Raw genomic sequence first — 26429 nt, forward strand, 5'->3', positions numbered from 1 at the left:
GGTTTAGAACCAAAACAAGAGGCTCATTAGTTCCTGGTAGAAATTTCAGCTCTGAAGAGCTGCTAAGATAGCACAGAGTAGTTCTGAATTAGTGATTTTATTAAAGATTGCATATGGCAAGTTCACAGTTCATTTATCTGGCAGTGCACATGCACATAAAGAAAGAAAAATATAAAACTTTGGAAAATACAAAATAAATTAAATACATGCAAAATTGCAACTTCATTAAATATTTTTAGCAAAATACTCCCCAAAATAGTGCAACATTAAAAAAAGAAGAAAAAAAAAAGTTAAGTCCAACTTACTTTGCATCAACCTCAATAATTTCAGTAGAAAAAAAAGATCAAGTCAATTCATAATCTTTCAATACACTCTACATGAACTAAGTAGCTCTACCTCTACAAACAAACACATTCAGAAATAATAATAATTTAAAAACCAATCTCAAATAAGAGCAAACATCTGCAAAACAAGACTAGAAAGCTATGCTGGGCCGGGACCTTCCACACATCCTTCCAACTCTGCGCCTGGACCAGGAGGAGAAGCGGTGGGCAGGGAGGAGGAGCAGCAGGGTCTTGCCTGCCAGAGGAACCTTCACAGAACGATTCCAGTGCCCCCTTGCTGAGAAGATGGAGATTTTCAGTCTGGCAGGAAAAAAAGGGATCCAAGGAAGGCGAGCAGACTCATCCTTCCTCCCTGCCACACGAGCGTGGGACGACTCGCGTGTCGGAACCGATAGAAACGTTCTTTTTCCTTTGCAATAAGCTCCTCACCTCCCACCAAACTCATTCCCAAAATTTGGTCTGCAAAGGACAGCTCGAGTATACAACTCTCACCTCCTTTTGGGCTGCTTATTTTTTTAAGGTAGAAGTCGAAAGGCTTTGGAGGATTTGGCTTTTTGAGTCTGTTCGTTCCAGCATCGGAATTCCGGTGTGAACAGATCAGGGCTTGCTGAAGGCATGTGGGGAGGGAGGGAGGGGAAGGGGAAGGGGAGTGATGCTTGTCAGTTTTTTCCAAGACAAGATTTCCACAGCATTCTGAAAGCCTTCAAACTTGCATCAAGAACAACTCTTACAAACACAGGGCTAGCCACCACACTCCAGGAAAACCCACCACTGTCGGGAGAACTACAAGCAGAGCGGTTTGGAGTTTTAGAGATAGGTCACACAGATATATTCATGGAACTACCAAACTGCAAAACTTAGATCTATACTAACAGATTTCTCTGCATCCCGTTTGATCTTTACCAGGTACTGCAATAAAGGTTATTTTGTACAGTCCAAAGGTTTTTAATCAGGATATTACAAATGGTTCTTTGGGGAAATTTACTTCTGAAAATGTAAGCAGTAAAATTAAACCATATAGCAGCACATTTTCATCCCCTAAAAATATAAAATAATATGTATATTATACAGTAAATCAGTCATGACAGAGCACAATCACCTGCCTTTGATGGCACTTGGTCATTGAATCATTAATTCTTTTGATGCCAGAAGTCAGGATTTACTGATGCAACAGAGGACTTCCAGAAAGCATCAATCTGGGTGTCGAAGCCCCAACCTAACCAGCGCCAAGGGGTCAAATGCAGTCAGTGAGATTCTGAGTGGCAGACTTGCTATCCTTACTGGGTAAATGTTAAATACATTGTACAAGTATCTGTAGAAGAGTTGAGCTGAACACTTCTGTACACGTGGAGATCCTACGAAGCTCAAAATACCTGGGACCAGTGCAGTGCCGAGGGCTGTAGGAAGCGCAGGATGAAGGATGTGGATCAGGTTGAAGAGGGGGAAAAAAGAAACTAGTGACTTAATGACAGTCCTTAACATGCTAAGTGGAACTGACCTGTCAAAAGAGAGCGAGAGAGGGAATGAACATTAGGGGATGTTGGAGAGCAGAGGTGTGCACCATGGCAAAGCAAAGGGGATGCACAGCAGCCCAAAAGCCACCCTGGTAGTGATGGAACAAGAATCACACACAGCACATCTTCAGCAACTCCTAAAAGGAGGGGTTTGCTTACTAAGCCTTGCAGGGGGATTCTGTCTGCTCTATCTTCCCACCTCACATGTTGGCAGAGCCATAATGAAAATATTCTCTTGATGAAATTCATCTTTGCTACCTGCAGCAGTGTTTTGTCTTGCCTTAAACAGCCTCTCACATCCTAAGCACTATCTAAACCTCCTGCCAGGCCTCTTGTATCTCTCTGCTCTTTTAATGGGATTTTCCCCTCCACTGGTCAGCACTTGGAGATGCTGATCAGCAGATGCAAGCACATCTTCCACAGCAAATAAAGGAAAGTAACTGCAGCTGAGTTTGAAAACTCATTATAAAAAACTCATTATGAAAGCTTGTTATAAAAGGCTTAAAACATACAAATCCTAAACAATATTCTTGGTTTATAGGTCTCCTGGCAGAGAGGTGCTTTCCTTGTATATATACACACACATGCAAATATATATATATATTGTAAAATGTGTTTAAAGAAATACATAAAAATACTTCCTATTATATCCTGGTGATATTATAAAATACACTATACATATTTTATATAACATTTATGCATATTATACAGGAATCTGTCTTACTAATTTAATTGCAATTCCATCCAGAAGCAAAGTTCAAGATGTTACCAAGTACAAAGGGGATTTACAGTTGCTTATAAAACATTTGAAAAACAAACTTTTAAAAACTCTTAGTTTTGAATTTCCCCCACCCCCATTTCTCATAAGAAATGGAAAGCCACATACAAGTGAATAGAAACACGTAAGAAACTGGGAGTATTTTTTAAATTAGCTAGTACAAGGTCAGCCTTACAAAGAGAGAGGCATTTTCCTCAAGCATTTTCTTGTAGAGTTATTAAAAAAAAACTTTTCCACTGAAGATCAAGTTATAAATGAATCCATAACTATCAATGCATCAGTGTTTTTAAATTGACCCTAAGTTAACAGAGGGAATTGTAGTTAACTCTTAATTCTCATCCCTTTAACATCCTTACCTTCACCCTCTTTTTTTTTTATTCCTACCTAAAGCAAAACAAGATTCTGTAGATTTTGCTTTTCTAATTCCAAGTGTTATTTGAAAAACTTGAATATTATCCTTGACTTTGCAAAACCACCTGCCACGTAGACCGAGGAATTATCTTGTAGAGATTTGCAGACACTCCTTGGCCTCCTGAGTCTCTTCTTTCAGCCAGCTACTGACAAGTTGCAATTTCAGGACCACATTTCATCAACACCCACATTTTTTTCTCTCCCATCTGCTATTGTTCAGAGTCAGCAAACAGAGCAGAAACCACTCCTGGGGTAAAAATCATCTCCTTCCTTCATGCACCTAGGCAATGTTACCCAAACTGGCCAAAGTCTGAGTTTTGTCCTGATTAGCCTCAGAGGCTCACCCAGCTCTGCACAAGAGATTTTACCAATAAACTTCATAAAACCAGCAAAATCAACCCTGGCTGTTCCTGTGGGGTAGGCTGCTGGGTTAATAAATCATAATCACTGCCCAACCTAACAGCACTAAGTGTCTCTTATCTTTACTGTGAATAATGAATGAGTGGAAGATAAATTACCCCTCATCCTGGTATAAAATTTTCATTCCAGAGACAGAGTATGTAACTTGACAGCAAACATTTATATAGAACCCCCACCTTTGTTCCACTGCTGTTAAATGAAGATAAAAAGAAGTTCTCCTCTCATTCTGGCTGTGCAGAACTGAGCCATTCCAAAGCAAGGAGTGATTCTGCAGAGCTGAGAAATGTCTCAGAGCTATTATGGACACAATCTGGACTGAATTTTCCCTGCACAAGTAGTAACTTTACCGACACTCTTACTCAGGCCCCTGGGCTTTCATGCAATGAGCTCAGAATTCAGGTTTCTCTGATACCCTCAAACTCCTTTGGCAGCCAAATAGTTGCAATTTGCCAATAATCTTAACTGAAGGATCCAAAATGATGAGAACTGACCTTGTTTCATCACTGCTGGCCTTAGTTTACTACACCTTCAAGATATCTTTCTAGACATGCAAAAAACCCCAGCTTGACTGAATTAAAAAACTGATTATAGAGCCTAAAATAATGCTCTCTGAAGTGGTAATCAGAGACCAGAACCATAGAATATTTTGAGTTGAATGAGACCCACAAGGATAATTGACTCCCCCAGCATTTCTAAATGTTGCTTTACATATAATAGAGACTCCTAGAATCACTTTAGCTAGAAAAAACATTTAAGATCCTCAAGTCCAACCCAGTTACACTGCCAAGAGGAGACCCCTGACACCCCCAGGTGTTAGACTCAAACTCAAGGAATACAGAAATTACAGCACTAAAAGCCACAAAGGAGCATTACTGCCAATTAAGAAAAAAGCCCCCTCATACAGACTTCTACAGTGGCTCCATTCCAACCTGTAGCACATCTATTTAGTTTGCAGAAACATTTTTTCCTAATGTTTTCAGAAACCATAAATCCATATGTTTACTCTGTTTAAAATCTTCCATCCTCTTCTCCTCCACCCCCATTGCCCAGGAGCTCCTCTGCAACATGTTCCAAGTGGGGCTTGAATCTGCTCAACCTCCACCACCTTCAGATCTCCAGCTCCACTGCTGAAGCATCCAAGAGGTGTTCTGTGCCTTCTGACTGCTTTCTGTTGACTTCCAAAGCCCTCTCTTGTTATCCACCCATCTGGTTTGAAGTGCCTTTCCTTAATAACTTTTATTACCTTGCAGTTGTTCACTTGACATGTGCCTACACCTAATGTGTGGTCTGTTTGAGGCTGACACTTCATTACAGAGCAGATGGTTTATTAAAGGCCCACCCAGTTCAGGCAGGTAGCAGCATTTTTTTTTCCCCACAGAAGCAGCTAGGATCTCCATTTGGAAATACTTGACATGCCTCTGTATGGTGCTCTTTTCCCTTTCACAGAGGTGGGAATGCAACTATGTAGACAGACAGAGGCTCTCTCACTCTTGAGATGGAAAAGCCAGTTTCAGCTCTGAATGAGCTAATGCACAAAAAACCTCAGCAAGGACTTGCCCTGATTCATCCACAGCTGAAAATATGTTGCTTGCAGCTACAGGGCTCATGGAAAACACAATGATCAGAAACAATCCTTGCAACACAATAACAGCTCCAGTGTGAGGTGATGGATGATGGTTTGCATGCAGGCATGACATGAAACATTCACCAAAGAGAAAGAAAAAAAAAAAAAGCCCAAGAATGCAGAGTGCCTAAAGGAAACCACATTCTATCAGAAGAGAGTTGTTAGAAAGAATTAATCCTCAGGAGGAGAAAAAAGCCAAACTTGGAGGGACAACTTCACAGACCACTGGCTGCTTTCCACAGCCACTCACTCCCATCACACTCTCAGTATGCCTGGAACATGAAGTTATCACCTAAAATAGTAGCAGACATAAAATACTGCAGAAATAACAAGTATTAAATAAGTAAGTGGGAGGGTAGGATACAAGAAGCAGTCTCATGTGCTGCTCATCTTGCCAGGATGAGTTTTTTTGCTTAAAAGAAACCCTCCAAGCCCTTGTAATAAAGTAAAATATTTACATTTTTTGTCTGAAGAGAGCTGAGTAAGAGTGCAAAGCAAAAGAAACAAAAGTGAAGTGTGCCAAACAGTGACACTGCAATTTGGAGAGCTCTGTGCTGCTGCTCTATCCCTGTCCCAGGCTGGAATATCTCAACACTGAAACACATTCATGTTACAGAAAGCAGAAAACTATACTGGGAGAAGGAACATCTGGATCTCTATTTTTACTACATGAGTTTCACACCTCTGTGTATGGATTTCAGTGCAGATTTAGTTGATTCTAACATTTTTAACTGGTAAGTCATTAAAATCATACTTATCATCAGTTTGCAAAGCATTTTAGCAAGGCACTCCCCACTTCAGTACTCATTTTCACAGCTAAATCATCAGCCAAGTGATGATTATTCTAAAATTAGAAAAAAAATACTCTGGGTTTTCCAAAAGGAAGAGTGAAATGTAAGAAAACAGGGTGATTGATGAAAGAAGAGATGAGTAAGTTACTTGTGCCTTACTTCTTGTCTATTTGGTGTTGTGATAGTAGCTGGAGTTGGACATCCCTCCCCCACGGATGGCGTGGACAGCAGTTGGAGAAGATGCAGGGTAATGACCCGGGCGGATGGGCTTGGCTGCAGAGAGGAGGGAAGCAAACAAGACACTGAGATTTCACACAAGCTTTCCCACCTCACCTTCTCCCCTCCAACAAACCCACTGTTTCCACCCAAGGAGCTGGGCTTGGCAGAGGAATCTGTAATCCAGCTCTGTGGACACAGCATCCCCTCAGGCAGCAAACCCATCCAGCTGTTCAGCTCCCCCCTGCATTCCCCTCATCTCTGCCAAAATTGGGGTCTATCCATACAGCAGAGGGAAGTCATGACCCCCTTGGTGGTCAGGGATGGACCTTCCATGGCCTACTTGACTATTTCTAGGCCCACTTGACTATATCATTGCAGAAGATGCCAAGGCAAAGCTGTCAGAGTTCCTAGGAGAAGCAGCATACAGCAGGAACCATTGTGAGCTGCCTGATAACTTCACAGGTTTTTAAGACACCATCCAACCCATCATCCTCCTACTCCAGTAATGCCAACAAATCTTTGCAAAAATTGCCCCATCTTAAACACTGTTTGCTTGCAGGCAGGCATCCAGCTTGTACCACACTTGAATTCCACAGGAAGGTTCTGGAGGCTACACAGCTCAAATGAAAGCTAAAGGAGGAGTTACAAGGGAAGAAGAGAGGAAGGGAAAGGTCCAGAAAGGCAAGGAAAGAGCAAAAGCAGAGTATATGGGGGAGGAGGAAGAAAGTGAGAGCCTAATTTCAAGAGACAAGTTTTCAGGTCACTAGAAGAGCACACAAGACCCATTATACCATTTATTTACTGAGTTAAATAGCAGGGGAGCTTTAAACTTCAGGTGGGGGCACTTTCTATTAAGAAATGAAGACTCCTGAGCAGCAGAGGAGAAGCAGCCCCCGTGCTTTGCCCCAAACTGCTGCTTCCAAAGCTCTCTCCATCCAAACCTGAGCAAAGAGCCCAACTATGATGTGAGGAACTCCTAACCCTTTATCTGAGCTTACCAATCTGAGCAGAATGTGCTCTCCGTGCCATGTTTTTGGCTCTCACAGCCTCCTTGATGCGATCCACCTCCTGCTGGTAGCGCTTGCGGTCCCGCATGGCGTTCTCCTTGGCCTCCTTCAGTGCACTCTCCAGGGCCTTGACTCTCTCTGCCGTAGCTCGGAGTCGTTTTTCCAGCTTAGGAAGCTCACAACGAAGATCTGCATTATCACGTACCAGCTGGAACAAAAGAGGGGTCAAAAATAACCCTTGGGACTCTCCCGGAAAGGTGCTCGGACAAGGACAGCGGGAAAACGCCCCTGGTGCCTCCTCACACCTTGTCTGCTCTGGATGAAAGGAAGAGGTTTCTTCCAGCAATGATTTTGGTAAAATTTTATCTCAGGGAGATCTGATTGGCAGGAGAACACATGAACTTTTCCATGCAACACTGGCCAAAAGAGAGGATTGGTTTTTTCATATATAAAAACCAGAGGCAAACAGAAAATCCAGGACAACTCCCACTGAACTGGTCACACCACTGCTAAAAATCAACAGAAAACTCTTCCCAAGGACTGACTCTTCTTTTTTTTTTTTTTTTTTTGAATAAAAGAAAGTGGTCTAACTACCACATTAATAATACAATGAAGCAACAGCATGCCCTAACACTCACATGTTTGACAATCAGAATGTTTTACACCTGCTGGTCCAGGCTCAGTGCCAGATGAAAACACAAAGCTTAAAAAACCCTGTCACAATGTGCTTTTTGCACGTGCTGAACCTTTGTTCAACCAAATAGTTCTGATATGAAATAAGAGCAGGGTGATATCACACTCAGGTTGAGCTCAATTCCATTTTTTCCTTTAAGTTTCTTAGGAGACTTGGGCTCCTAGTTGGTTTTGAGTAAATATACACTGATGAGTGCTATAAAAATGTGTGAATTGAGTGCAAAAAAGGGCAAAAGAGTAAAAGGAAAGGCACTCCTGACACGTCCCCATTTCCACATTTAGAAACTAGGTCTTTAAACCATCTGTTCACTGAGAATCTCAAAATACTGAACCTTAGTGGACACTTGTCAGGGTCCTGCTTTTTCTTTGCACTTCCCCAGGAATGCCCAGAGCTCTCAGGGAAGGTTTGGTCTCACCAATAACAGATTCAGCAAACTGCACTGGATGCTGCTATGGCTCTGCCCAGAAATGAAACCAAAAGGATCTGCACCTGGGCAGTGGGACAGAGCTCAGCACTGCTGCTTCTGACATGAAGGGCACATTTATGGGCAGGAAAAAACACTTTTAGCTAATGAGGTGCCACATAGTAAGTGTATTTAAGGTATATTTATGTATTTATATGTATATGTATTTATATGTATATGTATTATACATATATAGATGTATTTAAGGTATATATAATACTACACTAAGGAGTACTTTTTTTTTTTATTAAAAAAAAGGTAATTTGTAATACTACAGAGCAGTGATACAGGTAAAGTTTTCCCCATAGCTGAATTTTCAGATGAATTTACTGTTAATCAGTGAAAAAGACACAATAGCTTTTGTTTTAATAGCAACTAGGAACTGGAAGGAAGGAGAGAGGAGGGGAGGGAAAAGGAGAAGAAGAAGGGGAAGGGGAAGGCGAAAGGGAAAGGCGAAAGGGAAAGGGGAAAGGGGAAGGGGAAAGGGGAAGGGGAAAGGGGAAGGGGAAAGGGGAAGGGGAAAGGGGAAGGGGAAAGGGGAAGGGGAAAGGGGAAGGGGAAAGGGAAAGGGGAAGGGGAAGGGGAAGGGGAAGGGGAAGGGGAAGGGGAAGGGCAAGGGCAAGGGCAAGGGCAAGGGCAAGGGCAAGGGGAAGGGGAAGGGGAAGGGCAAGGGGAAGGGCAAGGGGAAGGGCAAGGGCAAGGGCAAGGGCAAGGGCAAGGGCAAGGGCAAGGGGAAGGGCAAGGGGAAGGGCAAGGGCAAGGGGAAGGGGAAGGGGAAAGGGGACAGGGGAAAGGGGAAAGGGAAGGGAGAGGGGAAGGGGAGAGGGGAAGGGGAGAGGGGAAGGGGAGAGCGGAAGGGGAGAGGGAAGGGAGAGGGGAGAGGGGAGAGGGGAGAGGGGAGAGGGGAGAGGGAGAGGGGAGAGGGGAAAGGGGAAGGGGAAGGGGGAAGGGGAAAGGGGAGAGGGAAGGGGAAGGGGAAAGGGGAGAGGGAAGAGGGGAGAGGGAAGAGGGGAGAGGGAAGAGGGGAGAGGGAGAGGGGAGAGGGAGAGGGGAGAGGGGAGAGGTTAGAGGGGAGAGGGGAGAGGGGAGGGAGAGGGGAGGGGAGAGGGGAGGGGAGAGGGGAGGGGAGAGGGGAGGGGAGAGGGAAAGGGAAAGGGAAAGGAAAGGGAAAGGGAAAGGGAAAGGGAAAGGGAAAGGGAAAGGAAAGGGAGAGGGGAAGGGGAGAGGGGAGAGGGGAGAGGGGAGAGGGGAGAGGGGAGAGGGAGAGGGGAGAGGGGAGAGGGGAGAGGGGAAGGGGGAGAGGGAAGGGAAGGGGAAAGGGGGAAGGGGAAGGGGGAAGGGGAAGGGGGAAGGGGAAGGGGGAAGGGGAAAGGGGAGAGGAAAGGGGAAGGGGAAAGGGGAGAGGGAAGAGGGGAGAGGGAGAGGGGGAGGGGAGAGGGGAGAGGGGAGAGGGGAGAGGGAGAGGGAGAGGGGGAGAGGGGAGAGGGGAGAGGGGAGAGGGGAGAGGGAGAGGGGAGAGGGAGAGGGGAGAGGGGAGGGGAGAGGGGAGGGGAGAGGGGAGGGGAGAGGGGAGGGAGAGGGGAGGGGAGGGAGGGGAGGGGAGAGGGAAAGGGAAAGGGAAAGGGAAAGGGAAAGGGAAAGGGAAAGGGAAAGGGGAAAGGGGAAAGGGAAAGGGGAGAGGGGAAAGGGGAAAGTGGAAAGTGGAAAGGGAAAGAAAGGAAAGCCCTTACCTGTTTGTGAACCTTTGTAAGCTGTTCCAGGTTGTTCTCAAGAAAGGAAATTTTCTGTTTCTGGGCAGCACTTCCACCTCCATCGTCGCTGTCGAGCTCAACGCTCTGCACAGAGATTTGCAGCACTCAGCAAAGCCAGGCAGAAACCTGAGGGGAAGCTCAGGTCTTTTCTCAATTTAAGATTCCCCAAGGCAGAAAAGTCTTCCAGAGCCCCAGATTAAAAAAAATATTTCTTTTACCTGTTCATTTGATAGTTAAGAGCCACATTCCCTGTTACACAAAAAATAAACTATTCTTACAGAAGAATTATGAATAGGAAAATCATAGATTTTGGTGGGAAAACCTAATTTCCCTTTTTTTTAACTCCTGGAAGATTTTTGTTTGTAGTAGGCATTTTCACCCTTAAAAAAAATAAAGTATAGAAACTCTTCCCCAAAGCTACCCTAAAAGACTGAAAAGCTTTGTGAAGCCTTTGACTATTTATGCTTAACTTCTTCAGCAGTTAAAAACATATTTAATTCTTGCAAAAGATTTTTGTCAGGAGAAGGCTGACTGGTCAGAAGCCCATGGAAAGAAAGGGCCAGAGCTTTCAGTATAGCAAAGGTTTGTGCAAGTTATATTTAATAATTTCTGGTACCTGTTAACACCACCTCAAAGCATTTTGGAACTGAACTGAATTGGATTGGTTCATTTCCCTTACCAAAACAAATTGTCCTTAATCAATTAGGTTCAAATGCCAAGTAATGAACACCAGGAAAGTTTTAATCTTATTACTCACCATTACTAAAAGAGACATGAGCCCATTTTGTAACAACATGAACTAAAGGCTTCCAGTAAATCATAGGAATACTGCAAAAAGAGAAGACTTTGGTTGAAAAGAGGATGCTCTTACTTTTTTAACCCGGGTGGTGAGGTCTTGAACAAAGAGCTTGCGCAGGTTGTGAAGGGTCTGAAGTTCTCTTGCCTGGAATCAAAATCAAAATAAAAAGCACAAACCAGTAAGAGACACTGGATACTCTGGTTGAAAAAATTCACCTCAGATTTGAGCTGATATATGATTTTACTGTGATTTATTTACAGTGATGTTCCTGCCTGCTGCCTCCCATACCCATGGGCAGGGATGAGCGACATTTGGCCTTTGATGGCTTTTGTGTTCCTGTCCCTCTCTGTGCTTGGTTTTTCATTCCTGCTGCAGAAATTATGAAAATTCTAACAAAGGAAATAAAATTTGAATGCAAGATAGTTCAGCAATGTTTACTCACAATACCAGCTGGGTTTCTGCAAGCTGATGGCATCATCCTGCCCAGCCCTGCTTTCCAGCTGCCTTACTGGTGCAGTGTACAGGGCAAACAAAGTCTTCATGCAAGCTCTACAGATATCTGATGGGTATCTGAAAGCTGATTAAATCTGTCCCTCCCATGAGTTTATTTTTACAAGGCTAATGTCTGGGGAGCCATCAGGAGCCAAAGCTGCAAGGACCTGAATAGCTCAGCTTCAGTAATAAACTCCAACTGACCATGCAGTCACTAGATGCCTAATTTTTAAATTTAAAATTACATTTAATTTTAGGCCAGTGACACAGAGCACCAGTAGACTTGACAGTGATAACTTACAGGAAGCAACAGTAACAGCATTTAATGCTAAAATTTAACTTTCAATGTCATTATTTGGCTAAATGCACAAATGAAGCCTACACTTAATATAAACTGGGTGTTTTCTTGGGCACAGATACAACTGTTTCAGTGATACACCAGTGATGGAGACCTAGAGGAATAAAGTTCAATAAAATGTAATTAAGACATACCACTGTTTCCTCCAGCCCTTTAAGATCTTCTCTTGCTTGTTCCCTTTTATCATTAAGCAGTCTAAAAAGATCACAACATTAAACACAAATAAAAACTGCTGAAGTCATGTCAGACAGAAGAGAATCAATCAGCATTCAGTTTGAGTAGAACATCTGCAGATGTGAGCAAATTGTGCAGCTCTTTTGAATCTGTAATTATGCTTTTGACTGTCCCAAATATGCAGCTTTCTCACATGGAATGGCTGAGTCACTATCTTAATGTTTTGTGTCCACACAGAAATTTTTTCTCCCTTATTTTCAGGAAAGGCATCTCATCTATCAGGCATCTCATCTCAGGCACCTGATTTGTTACTTAAAATGTAACACCATAAAAACCCACCCAAGAACCCTAACTTCTTCCTTGTTTGTTTTTGCTGCACAATAAGGAATGAGGCATTTAATTTTGCTATTTTATCAAATTAAATCTAATTGTTTTTCCAAGTGTCAAACCCAATATAAAGACCTACAATATAAAAATGTGGAGTACTCATATATTACTACTGCATGTTGGTTTTGTTACTGAAACTGTATTTTCAGTGTGATTATTTCAACACAAATGCTTCTCACTAGGACATTTCCTGGGGACACACTAAGTGTCACCATACTCAAGGACACCAGATGAGAGAAGTGTTGACTTACATGAGCTTTTCCAGTTTCATTTCTCTCTCCTGGTCTTCAATTTTTAATTTATCATAATCAGCACTCAGTTTCTCTTGTTCCAGCTGCAGCTTCTGATTCAAACTGGAATATGAAAGAAAAAGTCACTACAGCTCAGTCCTGAAGCCCATAAACCAGGGGTAAATATCCACCAGCACCATGAGGTTAGAGAAAGTGAAGCTCTAAGTCTCTACTGAAAAATTCTGAAGTATATTAAGGGTAAAGAATCTGAAGAATAATATTTTGAAATGCTGAAGAATTCAGTTCAGTGGCTTACTTCTTTTATCTTAAAAGCCACAAACTGGTCTTGCAAGCTTTCTGTTTTTCAAGTGCTGGAGTATCTGACTAACAGAGTTGCTGTGTCAGGAAGAAATATCAAGGGTGTGAAAGTGGGACATATTTGAGTCCCCCAAACTCACAGAAGCTGTGGCAGGACTGGCAGCTGTCCCTCAAAACCTTTACTTTGCTGTTCTCCTCCCCACTGACCTGCAGGGGTACCAATATCTTTCCTTTTCCTCTCTATAATTTTATGGACTTGTCAAAGCTCCCCAATAAAGAACTAAAATCCACTGTGCCAGATAATTAGAGGGTTGGTTGCTGCACGTAAGGACACCACTTCTGTAGGACACTGAGATTTAGAGACATCAATTAAAGGAACAGAACCAACCCCCAACCATCCCTCCAGTGTCACAGGACAGGAACAAAGTGATGAAGTAAGTGAACATACTCTCTGATTTCATCAATTATTTTCTGCTTCTCTTCAATTTCATCCCTCAGCCTGGACAGCTGCTTCTGGTGGGCTTCCCTGTGAGTCTCCATCTGCTGCTCCAGTGCCTTCTGCAGAGTGAAAAACCAGGGAACAGAAAAACCAGAGAATTCCCAGCTCAGCTTCCTCCTGAGGGGTCAGCTACACCACCCCATCCTGCTGGATTTCACCAAAGCTGATCAGATCAGGTTAATTCAGGAATCTACCTCGGAGATCTTTCTGTGATTACAAAACCCTGCATCTATTCAGCCAAGCATTTCAATCAGACAGGTTTTAGCAACAGATGTACACCCATTTCTCCTCATTTTCTTCCCAAAACTACCATATGTGAGAGCCAGGGTCTCAGCACACCCAGTGCACTGGTTTTCCCAGTCCTCAATTATTTCACCTGTTTATTCACCAAGCAAATGTTGTGCCTCCACCTGTGACAGAATCAAAACCCAAAACACCCTCCCCCTCTGAGAACTGTTCAGCCACAGCCCTGTTATTTAAATTTGAGGATTAGATACATCTCAAGTAGTGAGAAGAACTCATTGCATCTCTTAAGATGCTTTTTTTCCCTCTCATCTGAAGGGAGTAACTGCACAACTGTTTTAGTAACTTAATTTATTACAAGGGAGGTAAAAGTTGTGAAGTTGACAAATCTCTCCCACTACCCTCTACCACTATCAAAATTCAATTTTTCCTTTGATGCAATTTGCAACTCCATCAGGAACAAAACTTGCACATTTTCTCACACTTCTTTGCATTCCAAAGAAAGAAGATAATACCACAAAACAGGGTTATATTTCACTATTATTTCTAGGAGATAGACAGAGTTCTTGCCAAGTGATTTGGGAAAGTGACCTAGCCTCTTTTTAAATAAAATTTTAGTATCTAAATTACATCAAGCCCAGGATCATGATTCACTGCTTAGAAAATTGACTTTCAGTGGAGCTCCCCTGGCAAAAAATTAGTAACACTGAGATCCATCAACATAATTTTTCCATCACATACCAAACCTGTTCTCAGCTATGGATGCTCTGATATTTCATTTCCCCATCTGTGTGATTTGAGGAACCCTGGGACATCCACTTCAGCAAACACACTCCACTGAACCTCTCTCCTCTTTGATGCTGGCTCAGCTCACAGGGCTCAGCAGACTCTAACCTCAGATGCCCAGGCTACAACTCACCTTTTTCCTTCACCTGGTCAACCCTCAAAAGGAGCAAGGTCTCTAATTTCAAATGTACAGTTACATGAGGTCAGGTTTTCTATCAGAAGGTGGCAATTCTGAGAGGGGGGAAAGGTCTTCTAAAAGCACACACTGTACAGGCAGACAGAATTACACTCTGATTACCAGATAAACACCTGATCTCACTGAGGAAGGCCCTCTGAAAGTGCCACATCCCATCCTACCTTCATCTCCTCTGCATCCTGCAGCCGGGTGAGATGTTCCTTCTCCTTATCCTTGAAACTGACCTCGTGCATTTTCTCTGTTTCAAATTGGAGACAGTTGAGAATTAACAGCATGGTTCCAGGATGAGATACCTCCAGCCATTAAAAAAACCCAAACAACCAGTTCCTCTCTTTGCAGAGGCAGTGGGATCAGGGGAGACAGCTTTGGAAGGGCAGAAACAGCCCTGGTGTGCAGGACCCAAGCTGTGACCACACTGCCCAAAGTCTCTTTTCCTTTCCTAACACCTCACATTGTTTTCAGCCCCCCCAGGACCTTCTCAACCTACCTGTGTCACGTTATAACCTGATCTATCACAGTCCTCCTTGTGAGGATTTCATTCTCTGCTTTGGGAGACTTCAGTTTCTTTGCATTTTATGAAAGGACTTGGCTGAAAGGGAGAGTCCTGGTTTTATCTGAAGTGCTACAAGGAAGTGCAGTGAGTTAAATATTCTGATTATTCCCAATTTTATGTCTTCACAGCAAAGCACTGAACAGAGAATAAAATGTTGTAGGACTGCTTTACACAGGATCCTTCAGCCAAGCCTGAATGTTCCAAGCTACAGCAGGTGAAAGAAATGATGGTCACAAGAGCCAGTGCTGTACCTTGAGCACGTAACTTGGCAAGTTCTTCATTGAGAGAGTCCTGGGACTCTTCCAGCTGCCTTCTCTTCTGCTCCATGTTTTGCATGTAGTCTGTAAGGGACTTGATCTTTGCTTCATGCTTGAAAGAGAAGGGGAACAGCAATGAGATGTGAGTACCATGACTTGTTCCTAGGAATTCAAGTGCTGTGATATGGCTTTGTCAGCAACTCAGCTTTGTACTGAGTTTGCAAGGCCTCAGGACTAAGTTCTGCCAGGCTTGGTGTCTCTGAACCCCTCCTGAACTGTTTTTGCAAATTTTGGCTTTACAGATAAGGTGCATTTGCCTATTACCAAGATTTTAAGCATAAAATCATTTGGCTTCTTCCCACAGGTGGGCCTCAACATGCACCTACTTTCAGAACCTCCCAAATGCCAAGGCAAGGTGATGCCCTGGGTTAAGAGCATTTCTTTTTGGTTTATTCACCATCTGAACACCCAGTACTTGGATAAGTCTCTCGACTCCTAAACCTGCAGACAGGTACTGAGGACAACCATATGGTCACGTTGGTGACACTGAAGCTCTCTGTGACTCCTGTGTGGCCCCTTACAGTGTAAGGGGAAAAACACCAACCCCAGAGCTACCTCCTGCTCCTCTCCTGCCAGCAGCAGCACCCACCCCACAAAGCCAAGCCTTAATCTGCTTTTCTAATGCAAATTCCCAAGGCAAGGGAGCAGTGCAGGCTGGCAGGATGAGGCCATGCCAGGCCAGGGTCTACTTAAAGACAGGATGAAAATTATATTTATCATTTCTGGACAGCCAAAACTCTCCAGCCTCCCTGTAATACTAAGAATCACACTTCCAGCTACAGCTTTATAAAGTATCACTTACTAAAATCATCCTGCTGCAGGGCAAGAGATATCCTTGCTCCAGGTTGTCTAAGACTAACTGGTTGCTTTTAAAGTGAAGGCACAAAATACCAAATTCATGCTGAAGAAATCACCCTGAGGGGGATTTTCAATTATTATGCCATCAAAACCATTTTGAGATCTACAGCAAGACACAATCTGGCCACACAATGTGCTGAAAAACATTGAGGGGGAGGAAAGGGAAAAGAGAGAAGAAAGCAGCAAAACAGACAGAGGAAACATCACTCTGCTCCCTCATTTCTCATAAGGGAGTGGGACATCTCACTTAGGAGGAAAGGCTGAGGGGGCTCTTCAGCTTGGAGAAGAGGAGAATGAGGGGTGACCTCTTCAATCTTTATGAATATGTAAGGGGTGAATGCCAGGAGGATGCAGTAAAGCTTTTCCCAAGGGTGACTGACAACAGGACAAGGGGCAATGGTTATAAATCATGGTTATAAACCAGCACAGGTGGTTCCATATAAATATTAGGAAGAATTTTTTCACTATAAAGGTGACAGAGCAGTGGCACAAGCTGCCCAGGGAGGATTCTACTTCCTTGGAGACATTCAAAGCCCATCTGGATTTGTTCCTGTGTGAACATATAGGTGCTATAGGTGACCCTGCTCTGGCAGGAGGGTTGGACTGGATGATTCTTCAAGGTCCCTCCCAACCCCTCACTTCCTATGATTCTCTGATTCTCTCTCCCAGCAGAGGTTTCCTGAGGAAGGAAGCTGAGACCTTGCTGCAAAGGGAGAGGGAAGGACCCAACATACCTGTGAAATGAGGAGCTGGCAAGCTGCAAGCTCCCTCTCACTGGCATTCATCTTCCTGTTGGAATCCATCTGGGCACTCTCCAGCTGCTTGCTGCGGTTCACCAGAGACTTCACCTCGGATTTCATCTTGCTGATGTAGAGCCTGGCCATGGTGAACTCCTCCTCAATCACTCCATTCACATCTGCTAACTAAAGACACAGGAGGTGGTGACCTGGAAGGTGTGGTTCTCACAGGTAAGGCAAGGCAAAGCAGTTTTCCTGCTCTGGAACTCCTGCCCAGAGCTAAGAAGCCTCTGTGAAAGCACAGAAGCACCCAAGGAGTACCCACAGACCTGCAGATCACCTTTAAACATCTTACAACACTTTGCTTCTTACAGACTTCACTGATGAGCTTCAAAAGTGAGAAATTAAGGCTTGAATTCACAGTGTGCTTCATGGATTTAGTGGTTTAGCATCTGAAGGAATCAAGCCTACCAGCATGGCAAGAGCATATTTTGGAGAAACCTCATTTCCAGCACCAGAAATTTTCCTTCTGTCCAGCAGCTGGAAGCTGAGGAGCATTTTCAAGGGACTCCTTAAAGACATTTCCTTCTGAAGGGTTCTGCTTCTTCAATAAGGACCAGCATGGGTCTGGAAATCTCATCTGGGAAGAGGAAAGCAACCACTTTCATATTCCTATCATTCTATTTACACATTTCCTTCCCTGGTTTAACACAGTCCTTCTTCCTTGCAAGTCTTTCTCCTCATCTTTCTTCAAATACTTAATTCATGTAAACCTCTGAGGAGCTGTGCAGGCTCTCCTGGAGCAAGCATATGGCCAGCAACTTCATCTGCTCTTTGCTTTTTCCCAGCAGTACCAAGGGGAAGGTAATAAATATGTGCTGTATCCTCTCCCAGCAGCCTAAAAACCACAAGTGCTTCCCAAACCCTCAGTCTGGTCCAAAATTAGACACAATTTGAGAAGATGCTAATTGCTAACAAATTTGATACCATTCATCTAAAAGTTTCTCAATCTGGCCTTATGTACACTCACAGCTGTCCTGTAAAATGCTGACATCTTAGTTACAATTTAAAAATGTATTAATCAGAGCCTGCCTCCATTTTCCAAGATTTTTTCCTGTAATTCCTATAACAATGGCCACCAGAGGTTGCTGTAGCACCTAGCAAAGACTGGGTCTTGTGGTCCTGACATCTGCATAACCAGATCAGACAAGAGGAACCCTGTCCTCTGCAGCATCTGCTGATCTAAGGGGGCTTCAGCAGGGTATCAACAGCTCAGGGTCCACTCAAAGCACTCCAGCCACAGACTCTCTTTTACCTTTGATTGCTCAGGGAAATTCCTTGCTCAAAAACTGAGATGTAAACTAAAAGCAAGAAAATGGAATGAACTGCAAGGACTTGATGTACATGGAGAAAATTAACTCCTTAGCCAGTTTTTGCTGTCACTCTTTGTCATGTGGGTTTAAATAAGATCAGATTAACATCAGCAGGAAGATTTTCCAGGCTAGGAAAAGTTTCCATCAGAGATGTGCTGGTCAGCAATAACCACACAAATATCTTCTCTGAGGCCCAGCATTTTGCTCACCTACAACAGAAGTCTGACAAAGCAAGCAGCTACCTCCTTTACTGAGCCAGAAGGAAAAATTCAGAGTTTGTAGCATCTCCAGGCACATCCAGATACCAGGGTTTCTGTTGCTTCAGCCACCTTCACTCCAATTCTTACCTTCCTGCCTCAGAGGAAAATCAACCTCTGCAGTTTTTTCTCACCAAGCTCATCAGTCAATAGGGAAAGGTTAAAGTGGTCCTACTGTCCCATCAGTGTTTACATGGTACTTAGCAAAAATTCCCCAGTGCTGGAAATCAGTACTTTTAAAGCACTGATTGCTTCAAAAATTGCTCAAAAAGATCTGTGGAAGTGTGAGCTCTCTGATGAAACCATCAACTCTTGAAAGGCAGTAAACACCAGAGTGCAGAAAACAATTTCTCTTTTCATTCAGGTGGCCTGGGCAGCCCATGTGTACAGAGCTCTGCCTTGGGAGAGCTGGTTCCCTTCAGCTACACAACAGCTTTAGGAGAAACTTCAAATAAAAAGAAACCAAATCTCACCAATAAGGGTTCTTCAGATTCTGGGAATACCATGTCATGCCAGATAATGAAGGAGCAGGCTCATGTTTGTATTGTTTTGGGGGGTAACCCCATTAATAAATACATCCACACAGTAATCTGGCCTCAAATACCAAGCTGGGAATAAATGTGGTACTTGTGTGCAGTGACACTGATCATCTCTGACCCAGGCAAAGATTTCTTCAACATTTCACACTGTGCTCTAGCCAGGATTTCAACAGGAGTGTCCTGGCAGAAGTGTTGCTGTGTCACACGTATCCCACATCAAGTATTTTTATATTGCAAGAGGTTTTGGGGAGAAGGAAGCAATAAAATAAAAAAAACCAACAACTAACTTACTGTTTTAACATCATTAGTACCAATGATTCCTCCAATCTCACCCAGGTCCTTCAGCAGCAAGTTCAAGATCTCTGTAGCTCTCTTCTTCTGATGGTTGCTGAGCTCCTGCAACTGGCCCAGCTCCCTCTGGGTTGCTGTCAGGGCACTCTGAAAAGGTTTAAAAGCAGAAGTTAGATCTAGTAAAGCAATAAATCCTCTAAGAATCTTATTTGCATAATACATGTCAAAGAAGGTTAATCACAGAGGAAGAGGTATAGAAGGATAGAAAAGTCATATTTTTTTTTTCAAAGGGATTTATTAGTAATCTGTTTTACTGAAGTGGATAACAAAGTCTTCCTTGAAAATAGAGCTGCTAACAACAGCTTCCTCAGTTTGTGTAAGGAATTAAGGAAGATGCATGAAGTTAATAAGCCAATCTTCATTTTTCTTAACTGAACTTCTTCAGTTCTTTCCTTGTGAACCCCTGAATCTATATAAAGCTCCTGCTCCACAGGGCCAAGTCTGGAAAAACACAAAATGCTGCAATTTACACAAACCAGATTTTCACATCTCTCTTGGCATAACACAGGTTTTAAATAACCAAAACACAAACCATCCAGTTCTTACTTTCCATTTAGTTGCTGTTATGATGTAAAAAATAAAGGTTGCAGCAGTTCCACAATTTGCCACCAGCTTCCACAGAGCAGTTTCTGACTGATCTTAATTTTATTGTTTAATTAAGACAGAAGACAGAAGGTAGCCTTGGCAAATATTGACCTCTTAACACTTTCCTTTCTACCCCAGTTTTTAAACAACAAAACAATATACTTGGCAGCAGTAGCTGAAAGATTCCTGAACTGGCTAAGTGTTATTCCTTCATGGAAATCTTTTGGGAACCAGGACTTGCTCTTACACTCTTCTGGGCCAGCTCATCAGTCAGCTGCTCGTTGGCTTTTGTTTTGTCCTCCACTTCTTGGGACTTCTGGTCATAATTGACAGCTAATTCTTCCAGGGCTTGCAGGACCTCTTTCACTTCATCTTTTGCTGCTTCATTCTCAATCTGCAGTCGGGTCAGCTCCTCCTGAATCTTCTCATAATCTCTCCTAGTGGAGGCCAAAAGCTGGAAATGAGGGATGACAGAAACATTAGGTCACCCAAGAACTCATTCAAAACACAACACTGAAAAGATAAAAAACAGTTAAAGAGGGAAAGAAAGCATAAGTGAGCATCTGCACGTGTGTGCAAGGGAGAGAAAGAAGGAAAGACAATTCCTGCTACTCTAGCAGAACAGAATCAGGTTCAGCATAAATGGATTTAAGGAAGCAAAAAGGCTCTGAACTTCAGTGAATAGAAAATTCTTAATTAAATCCTATTTTGACACAAGACAGAGAAACTTATTTTAATAGTTTTTAGTATCATAACTCCCAAGAAATGTTCTGCCCTCAGTCCAATGCTGCAGCTGGGACTGAAAAAGACCACAAAGTGAAATATTTAAACCCAGACTCACAGCTTTGAACTGAACCAAGTCAAAGGGCTCTCTGAGGCAGTCTCAAAGATCCTGTGGCATTACAGGAATATTGTGATAAGCAAACCTCTGATGATTATTCCTAGTCATCATCTGAAGCCTGATGCTGAAGCCAGATTAGCTGTTCATATTTGTGGAGGCAAAACATTCACCAAAGAAGAAAACACAGGCTTCACATGGACTACTGAATGATTCTAACTTGTCAAAGTTATTTAATTTAACCTTTGCTTCCTACCAGGAGATATGCTCAAGTCCCCAGTGGCAGGGGTGATGGCAAGGGGTTAGCTGCATGGTCCCCTCCCTTGTACCACTTCACCTTCACTCAGCTGCTAAAGCCCCAAAAATTCAGCTGTCAGGTTCTTAGCACAAAGCCAGACCCAAGAGAAGTCACCTGCTGCTGAATGATGTGAAAATCAAGAGAAGGTGCCACCTGACATTTAATGCTACTACTGTACTTTTGAGAATAATATCAAAATCAGGACTTAGCATGGCATAAAACCAATAAAATACAGAATAATGATGAATAAAACTAGTGTATGAGATACAAGAAGGCATCCAAGCTCATCCTAACAGCAAAGTTTGGGCACTCACACTCACAAAACTCCCTTATTTTCAAGCCTTCCTAGAGATGAATTAGTAGAATATTATTGTACTGCAGATTTCTAGTAACAACAGGACAAAATCTGCACCACTGGATGGTGCTGGGTGGATTTCTGACCTGCTGTGGGCAGTGAAGGAGTTGGGTGTGAGACCCCAAGCAAAAGAGAAACAGCTCTTTAAACCAGACCATCTAAAAGGAGAAATATCACAGAAGGTATTGCTGCTTTTTTTTTTTTTTTTTTTTGGCTCAGAGAGCTAATGGAAAATAGGAAAAGCAACCAGGCAGGCTCAGAGGCTGGCACGTGCCCAAAGTGGCAAAGGGAGGATTCAGATGTAAGGGAAATTTATCTCCCTGGTAATGCTGCAGCCTCAGAAGTGCACTCACGTTACAGAAAACCCCCCTGAATTGCCAAAGCCAGATGGCATGTAAATATTTAAACAACAAAATAGCTTAAAATAATCTTTCTACTAAACACAGATGGAACTATTATTTACATTTACTTAAGAAATTTTGCTGTGTGAATATTACTGTGACTTCCAAGTGAAAGGAAGTGTTATATATCACCTAGAGCATCAACACAGCTCCCCAGAAGATTGATAGAATGTGGAAAAACATACCAAGATTTTTAAGGCTATTAAGCACATGATACCCATCAGCTGCAAAGGGATGGAGAAGATGCCTGTAGCCCTTGATGGGTCTGCTCACAGCATGTGAGGTACAAGGGTGGAGGATGCAGAATCCCCCCCAAAAAACCCATTCCAAGGAGCAGCCAGTGATGAAAAGGTACCAAAAGCCACCAGTACCAGCACAATGTGGCAGGGCCTTAGATTTATAATTAATCTGCTAGCTTAATCAATTAGAAAAAAGTCCTCCCCCTCTGTTCTGTTCTGCAGTCCCCTGTCCAGTTCTGGAGTCCCCAACAGCAGAAGGACACAGAGCTCCTGGAAGGTGTCCAGAGCAGAGCCACTCAAATGCTCAGAGGGCTGAGCACCTCCCTGGGAAGCCAGGCTGAGGGATTGGGCTTGTTCAGCCTGGAGAAGAGGAGGCTCCCAGGTGAGCTCAGAGCAACCTCCCAATATCTGAAGGGGCTACAAGAAAGCTGGGGGAGGGCTTTGGACACAGGGGGGTAGGGAGAGGAGAAGGGGAATGGGTTAAAACCTGAAGAGGGGAGAGTGAGGTTGGACATGAGGAAGAAATACTTTATTTTGAGGGTGCTGAGCCCCTGTCCCAGGTTCCCAGAGAAGCTGTGGCTGCCCCATCCCTGGCAGTGCTGAAGGTTGGATGGGGCTTGGAGCACCCTGGGCTGGGGGAGAGGTCCCTGACCATGCAGGGGGTTGGAACCCAATGATCTTTAAGGTCCCTTCCAACCCAAACTTATTATTCTATAAGTAACACACATCAGAAAATAATGTTGCATTTCTGTTGCATTTGCACACCCACAAAGAGGAGTGGCATATAATACAGAGTAATCAAAAGAAAGCTGTAGCAAGTTAATTAGGAAGTAAAACAAAGGTGGTAATTCCTTCAGTGAGGATGAGAGCCCAAAGGTGACAGGTACACAAATGACAGATAAGGAAATTACTTGACTGTAAGCTCAGTGATCATTTCCCCAACTTAAAACCCACATTCATTTTCTGGACAGAACCAGTAAAATAAAATGGTTACAGTGAGCACTCCAGGATTTCAGAGCAAATTCATGGCAGCAACAATTTTTCAGTCTCACAGATTTCTCACAGTGCTGTCTCTAATTGCCAAAAAACCAAACAGAAGTCATTTCTGACCAGGAGTCATTTTTATCCTGTCAAACCAGGAATTCTGTTAACCACCCACAGTCCACAGCACCTGGATACCTGAAGGGATACAGACATACTGAAAGCCACATTTGAAGTGAAAAATACTGTCCATGTTCCTTTGTCACTTGTTTAGTTCCTTACCTCCTCTTGATCCAACATTTGTTGTTTTAGTTTTTCAGCCAACTGGCTCTGCTGGTTGATTTCATCATCCTGCAATGAAACAGGGTTGGAGATTTTTAGTTTCTTCTCACAGTTCTCATTTATTCACTTTTATTTCCCCTTTCTAGAAGAGGGGCAAGAATAGCAAACCTTGTGCAGGTTTGAGTGGCATGAGAGGAGAGAAAAAAACACAAACAGAGAGTTCTATATATATAATAAAAGCAATGTATACCATCAGCTACCTCTGGTATCTAAGCAGATGTGTCCCTGATGGTAAAAAAACCACTGATGTGGTCAGAATTGTACCTTATAACTTGCAAGGACTTGGCCAACTTATGGAATGTTTTATAGATGTACAAATACACTCTCTCTCTCTTACTCTTTCCCCAGACTTCAGCTGCAGAGAGATCATTAATTGTATTAACCACCTACAATCTACAACCAGCTCTGAGTGAAAGGGGAAGCTCCAACCAACACAGAACTTGGACCCCACAACAGCAGAATTTGGGTTTTCCTGCTCCATCACTACCCTGGAAGCAAACAGGGCCAGGCATCCCTTTTTCCTGACATTTCAACTTGTTCAGGCAGCATCCTCAGGGGTGGGAATTCATCTCAGAGAGAGAAGAGGAATGGGGATGAACTCTGCTGTAAGAGTCCTCCCTCCCCAAGTCCATGGGAGGCACACCTGACCCAGTCCTGACCCAGTCCTGACCCAGTCCTTCTCTCTGATGGACACCCTTCTCCAAAGGAACTTCCCAAAAATTAAAGGTTGCTTTTGACCCTACCAGAGCCAACTGATGTTCTGTGGTTCCCAGGAGAGCAGTGAATAGATGGGTTTCTGAAAGCAAATCCAGCTACCAAGTATATTGATTTCAAATCATTTGCTAAAATTAAAATATAACTAAAAATGGTCAACATTGTGGTAAGTTATAAATGGTGGTATTTTGGTTTTCTTTTAAGGATTGAATTCCTTCTCATTTCCTCTCATTTCCTACAGTACTGCAGCAAATTATGTTTCCCATATTTTCTTTAAAAAAAAGCAAAGCTGCTGCCAGATCCCTTGAGAACAATTCAATGGTCATTGCTGCTTTTTTTAAGGGAAAGTAAAAGAATGACTTTTTTTTTTCCTAATCACTACAGAAAAGCTAGAAACTGTCCCTGGGAATGTATTCTCCATCACAGAGAAGCTGCAATTTCTCAAAGACCTTGTTATTTTGAATGACACAGACAGACTGCTGTGTGCAAGCAGACTGGGCAGAGAGACCTCAGGCACAAGGGAGTTCTGGCTTAAACACAACCATCCCACCCCTCCTTTGGTATTTAGAAATCACCAAAATTGAGTATTAACAGACAAGGGAACCATGGGCTTTTTATCTGACATTTTCCTGCTAACTGCAGTTGAAAGTTTAAAGGAAATTTTTGATTTATGGTTAAAGCTGTCCTGAAATCATAGCTTTTTGAGCTCCTCTCATCCATAACGGTCTTATCTTCACACAACTCCAAGCTATTAATGACAAGTGCTCAGTAAATGTATTGCTGAGAGCTCTGAGTGCCAAGGATGTGTTTCAAGCTGTGCAAATAAATAAATAAAAAAGCCATCTGCACTCAGGCAGTGTTCACAGCTAGAACTACACCATCAAAAGAGACCCAATTACTGGTTATAAATTTTCCTTAAAATTCTAATACACAATAAATATGTAAAAAAAAACTGAGATAGTCTCTGTTTTCTTCTTTCTCCCTTTCTTTCTTTCTTTCTGTGACTCAGAGATGATGTTTCAATGTGCAGAGGGAGTTGCAGTACTTACAAAAAAGACTACAGAAAAGGAGTTCAGAAAAGCCTGTATCAAGCTCCTTAATCAAAAGGTAAAGGATTTCATGGGAAATGCTCACAAACACTATTTGCAGGGCAACAAGAGCAGGTATAGGATGTGACAGGAGAAGGAATGGTGTTTTGCATTGGTAGTTTTGGGACATTTTCCAGTTCCTGGAAGCAACCACCCATATTGGTTGAGTTTCCCATTTTACCCCCAGAGAATGGAGTCAAAGCCAATGTTCACACCTTATCATCCAGCTGTCTGTAGAGACTGGCAATCTCTTCATCATATTTCTGTTTTTCTTCTGTTGAGATGCTGGCAACAACTGGTGTGATGTTATCAATGATGGGGGTGTTATCACAAGGCTCCAGGTTCTTCTGGTCCTTTGCACTGATCTGTTCATCTTCAGGCACAGCTTCTCCTGCAGGCACATAATCCAAGGTCAGTAAAACCCAGAGGTTGCCTAAAATCATGAACATCCTGGGATGGTCCTTCACAGAGGGACTCAGTGATGGAAAGAAGGGTTGTACCCAACCTATGGGAAGCAGGAGCTGCCATGCACACAGGTGAGAGGCCAAGCCAGGTGTGGAAGGGTGGCTGTTCATCCTCCATGGTCAGAAACACCAACACACAAAACACAGCAGCAGTTGGAACTGCTGCCATCAAAGGCCCTGGACCCCTGGCTCCACTTTTGCTGAAGTTATAGATGGGATTAGCTCCGTGGATTAACAGAAGTGGAAATAAGGAGGAAAAAAAATCCAACTTTCAGCCTAAAGCCTACTAGCAATTAAGTATTTCTTCCTCCCCAGCTTTCCAACCACCTCATCAATTCTCCTTTCTCATCACCAGCTATGAGAGCATCAGGACAACAAGCAGCACAGCAGCATTTAAACCAATTTTCACTTGCTGCCCTGTCACATCTAAAATGCAAGAGCACAAACCAATCTGCAGGTGTGCCCTGTGCATACCAGGTAGGATGTTATCCCTGCACATCATCTTCCCAAATCAGTTTCTCTGCAGAGTATTTTCCTCAGCATTGTCAATGATGAGCCCACTGCAGCCCAGTGAAGAGGGACAGGCAAGGTGTTCATGCCAGAAATTAAATTTACTCTCATTAGAGCCTGGTGAGAGGCTC

At 43.2% G+C, this 26429-nt stretch overlaps 1 protein-coding gene across 1 annotated transcript in view; it reads right to left on the reverse strand.

Moving 5' to 3' along the window:
* Positions 1 to 1290: 1290 nt before the first annotated feature.
* KIF5C (kinesin family member 5C) overlaps positions 1291 to 26429 on the reverse strand; it is a 74003-nt gene continuing 48864 nt past the window's right edge. The window contains exons 12-26 of the mRNA XM_030454613.1: positions 25540 to 25715; positions 23463 to 23531; positions 20316 to 20522; positions 19424 to 19570; positions 16961 to 17149; positions 15303 to 15420; positions 14660 to 14736; positions 13223 to 13332; positions 12478 to 12579; positions 11800 to 11860; positions 10888 to 10959; positions 9996 to 10100; positions 7100 to 7316; positions 6042 to 6155; positions 1291 to 1842 (exon numbers count right to left, since the gene is read on the reverse strand). Of these exons, the coding sequence (XP_030310473.1) occupies positions 6049 to 6155; positions 7100 to 7316; positions 9996 to 10100; positions 10888 to 10959; positions 11800 to 11860; positions 12478 to 12579; positions 13223 to 13332; positions 14660 to 14736; positions 15303 to 15420; positions 16961 to 17149; positions 19424 to 19570; positions 20316 to 20522; positions 23463 to 23531; positions 25540 to 25715 (1757 nt within the window). The 3' untranslated portion in view covers positions 1291 to 1842; positions 6042 to 6048. The remainder of the gene's footprint in view (positions 1843 to 6041; positions 6156 to 7099; positions 7317 to 9995; positions 10101 to 10887; positions 10960 to 11799; positions 11861 to 12477; positions 12580 to 13222; positions 13333 to 14659; positions 14737 to 15302; positions 15421 to 16960; positions 17150 to 19423; positions 19571 to 20315; positions 20523 to 23462; positions 23532 to 25539; positions 25716 to 26429) is intronic.

Source organism: Calypte anna, chromosome 7 (assembly GCF_003957555.1).
Source record: "Calypte anna isolate BGI_N300 chromosome 7, bCalAnn1_v1.p, whole genome shotgun sequence".
Taxonomy (NCBI): domain Eukaryota; kingdom Metazoa; phylum Chordata; class Aves; order Apodiformes; family Trochilidae; genus Calypte; species Calypte anna.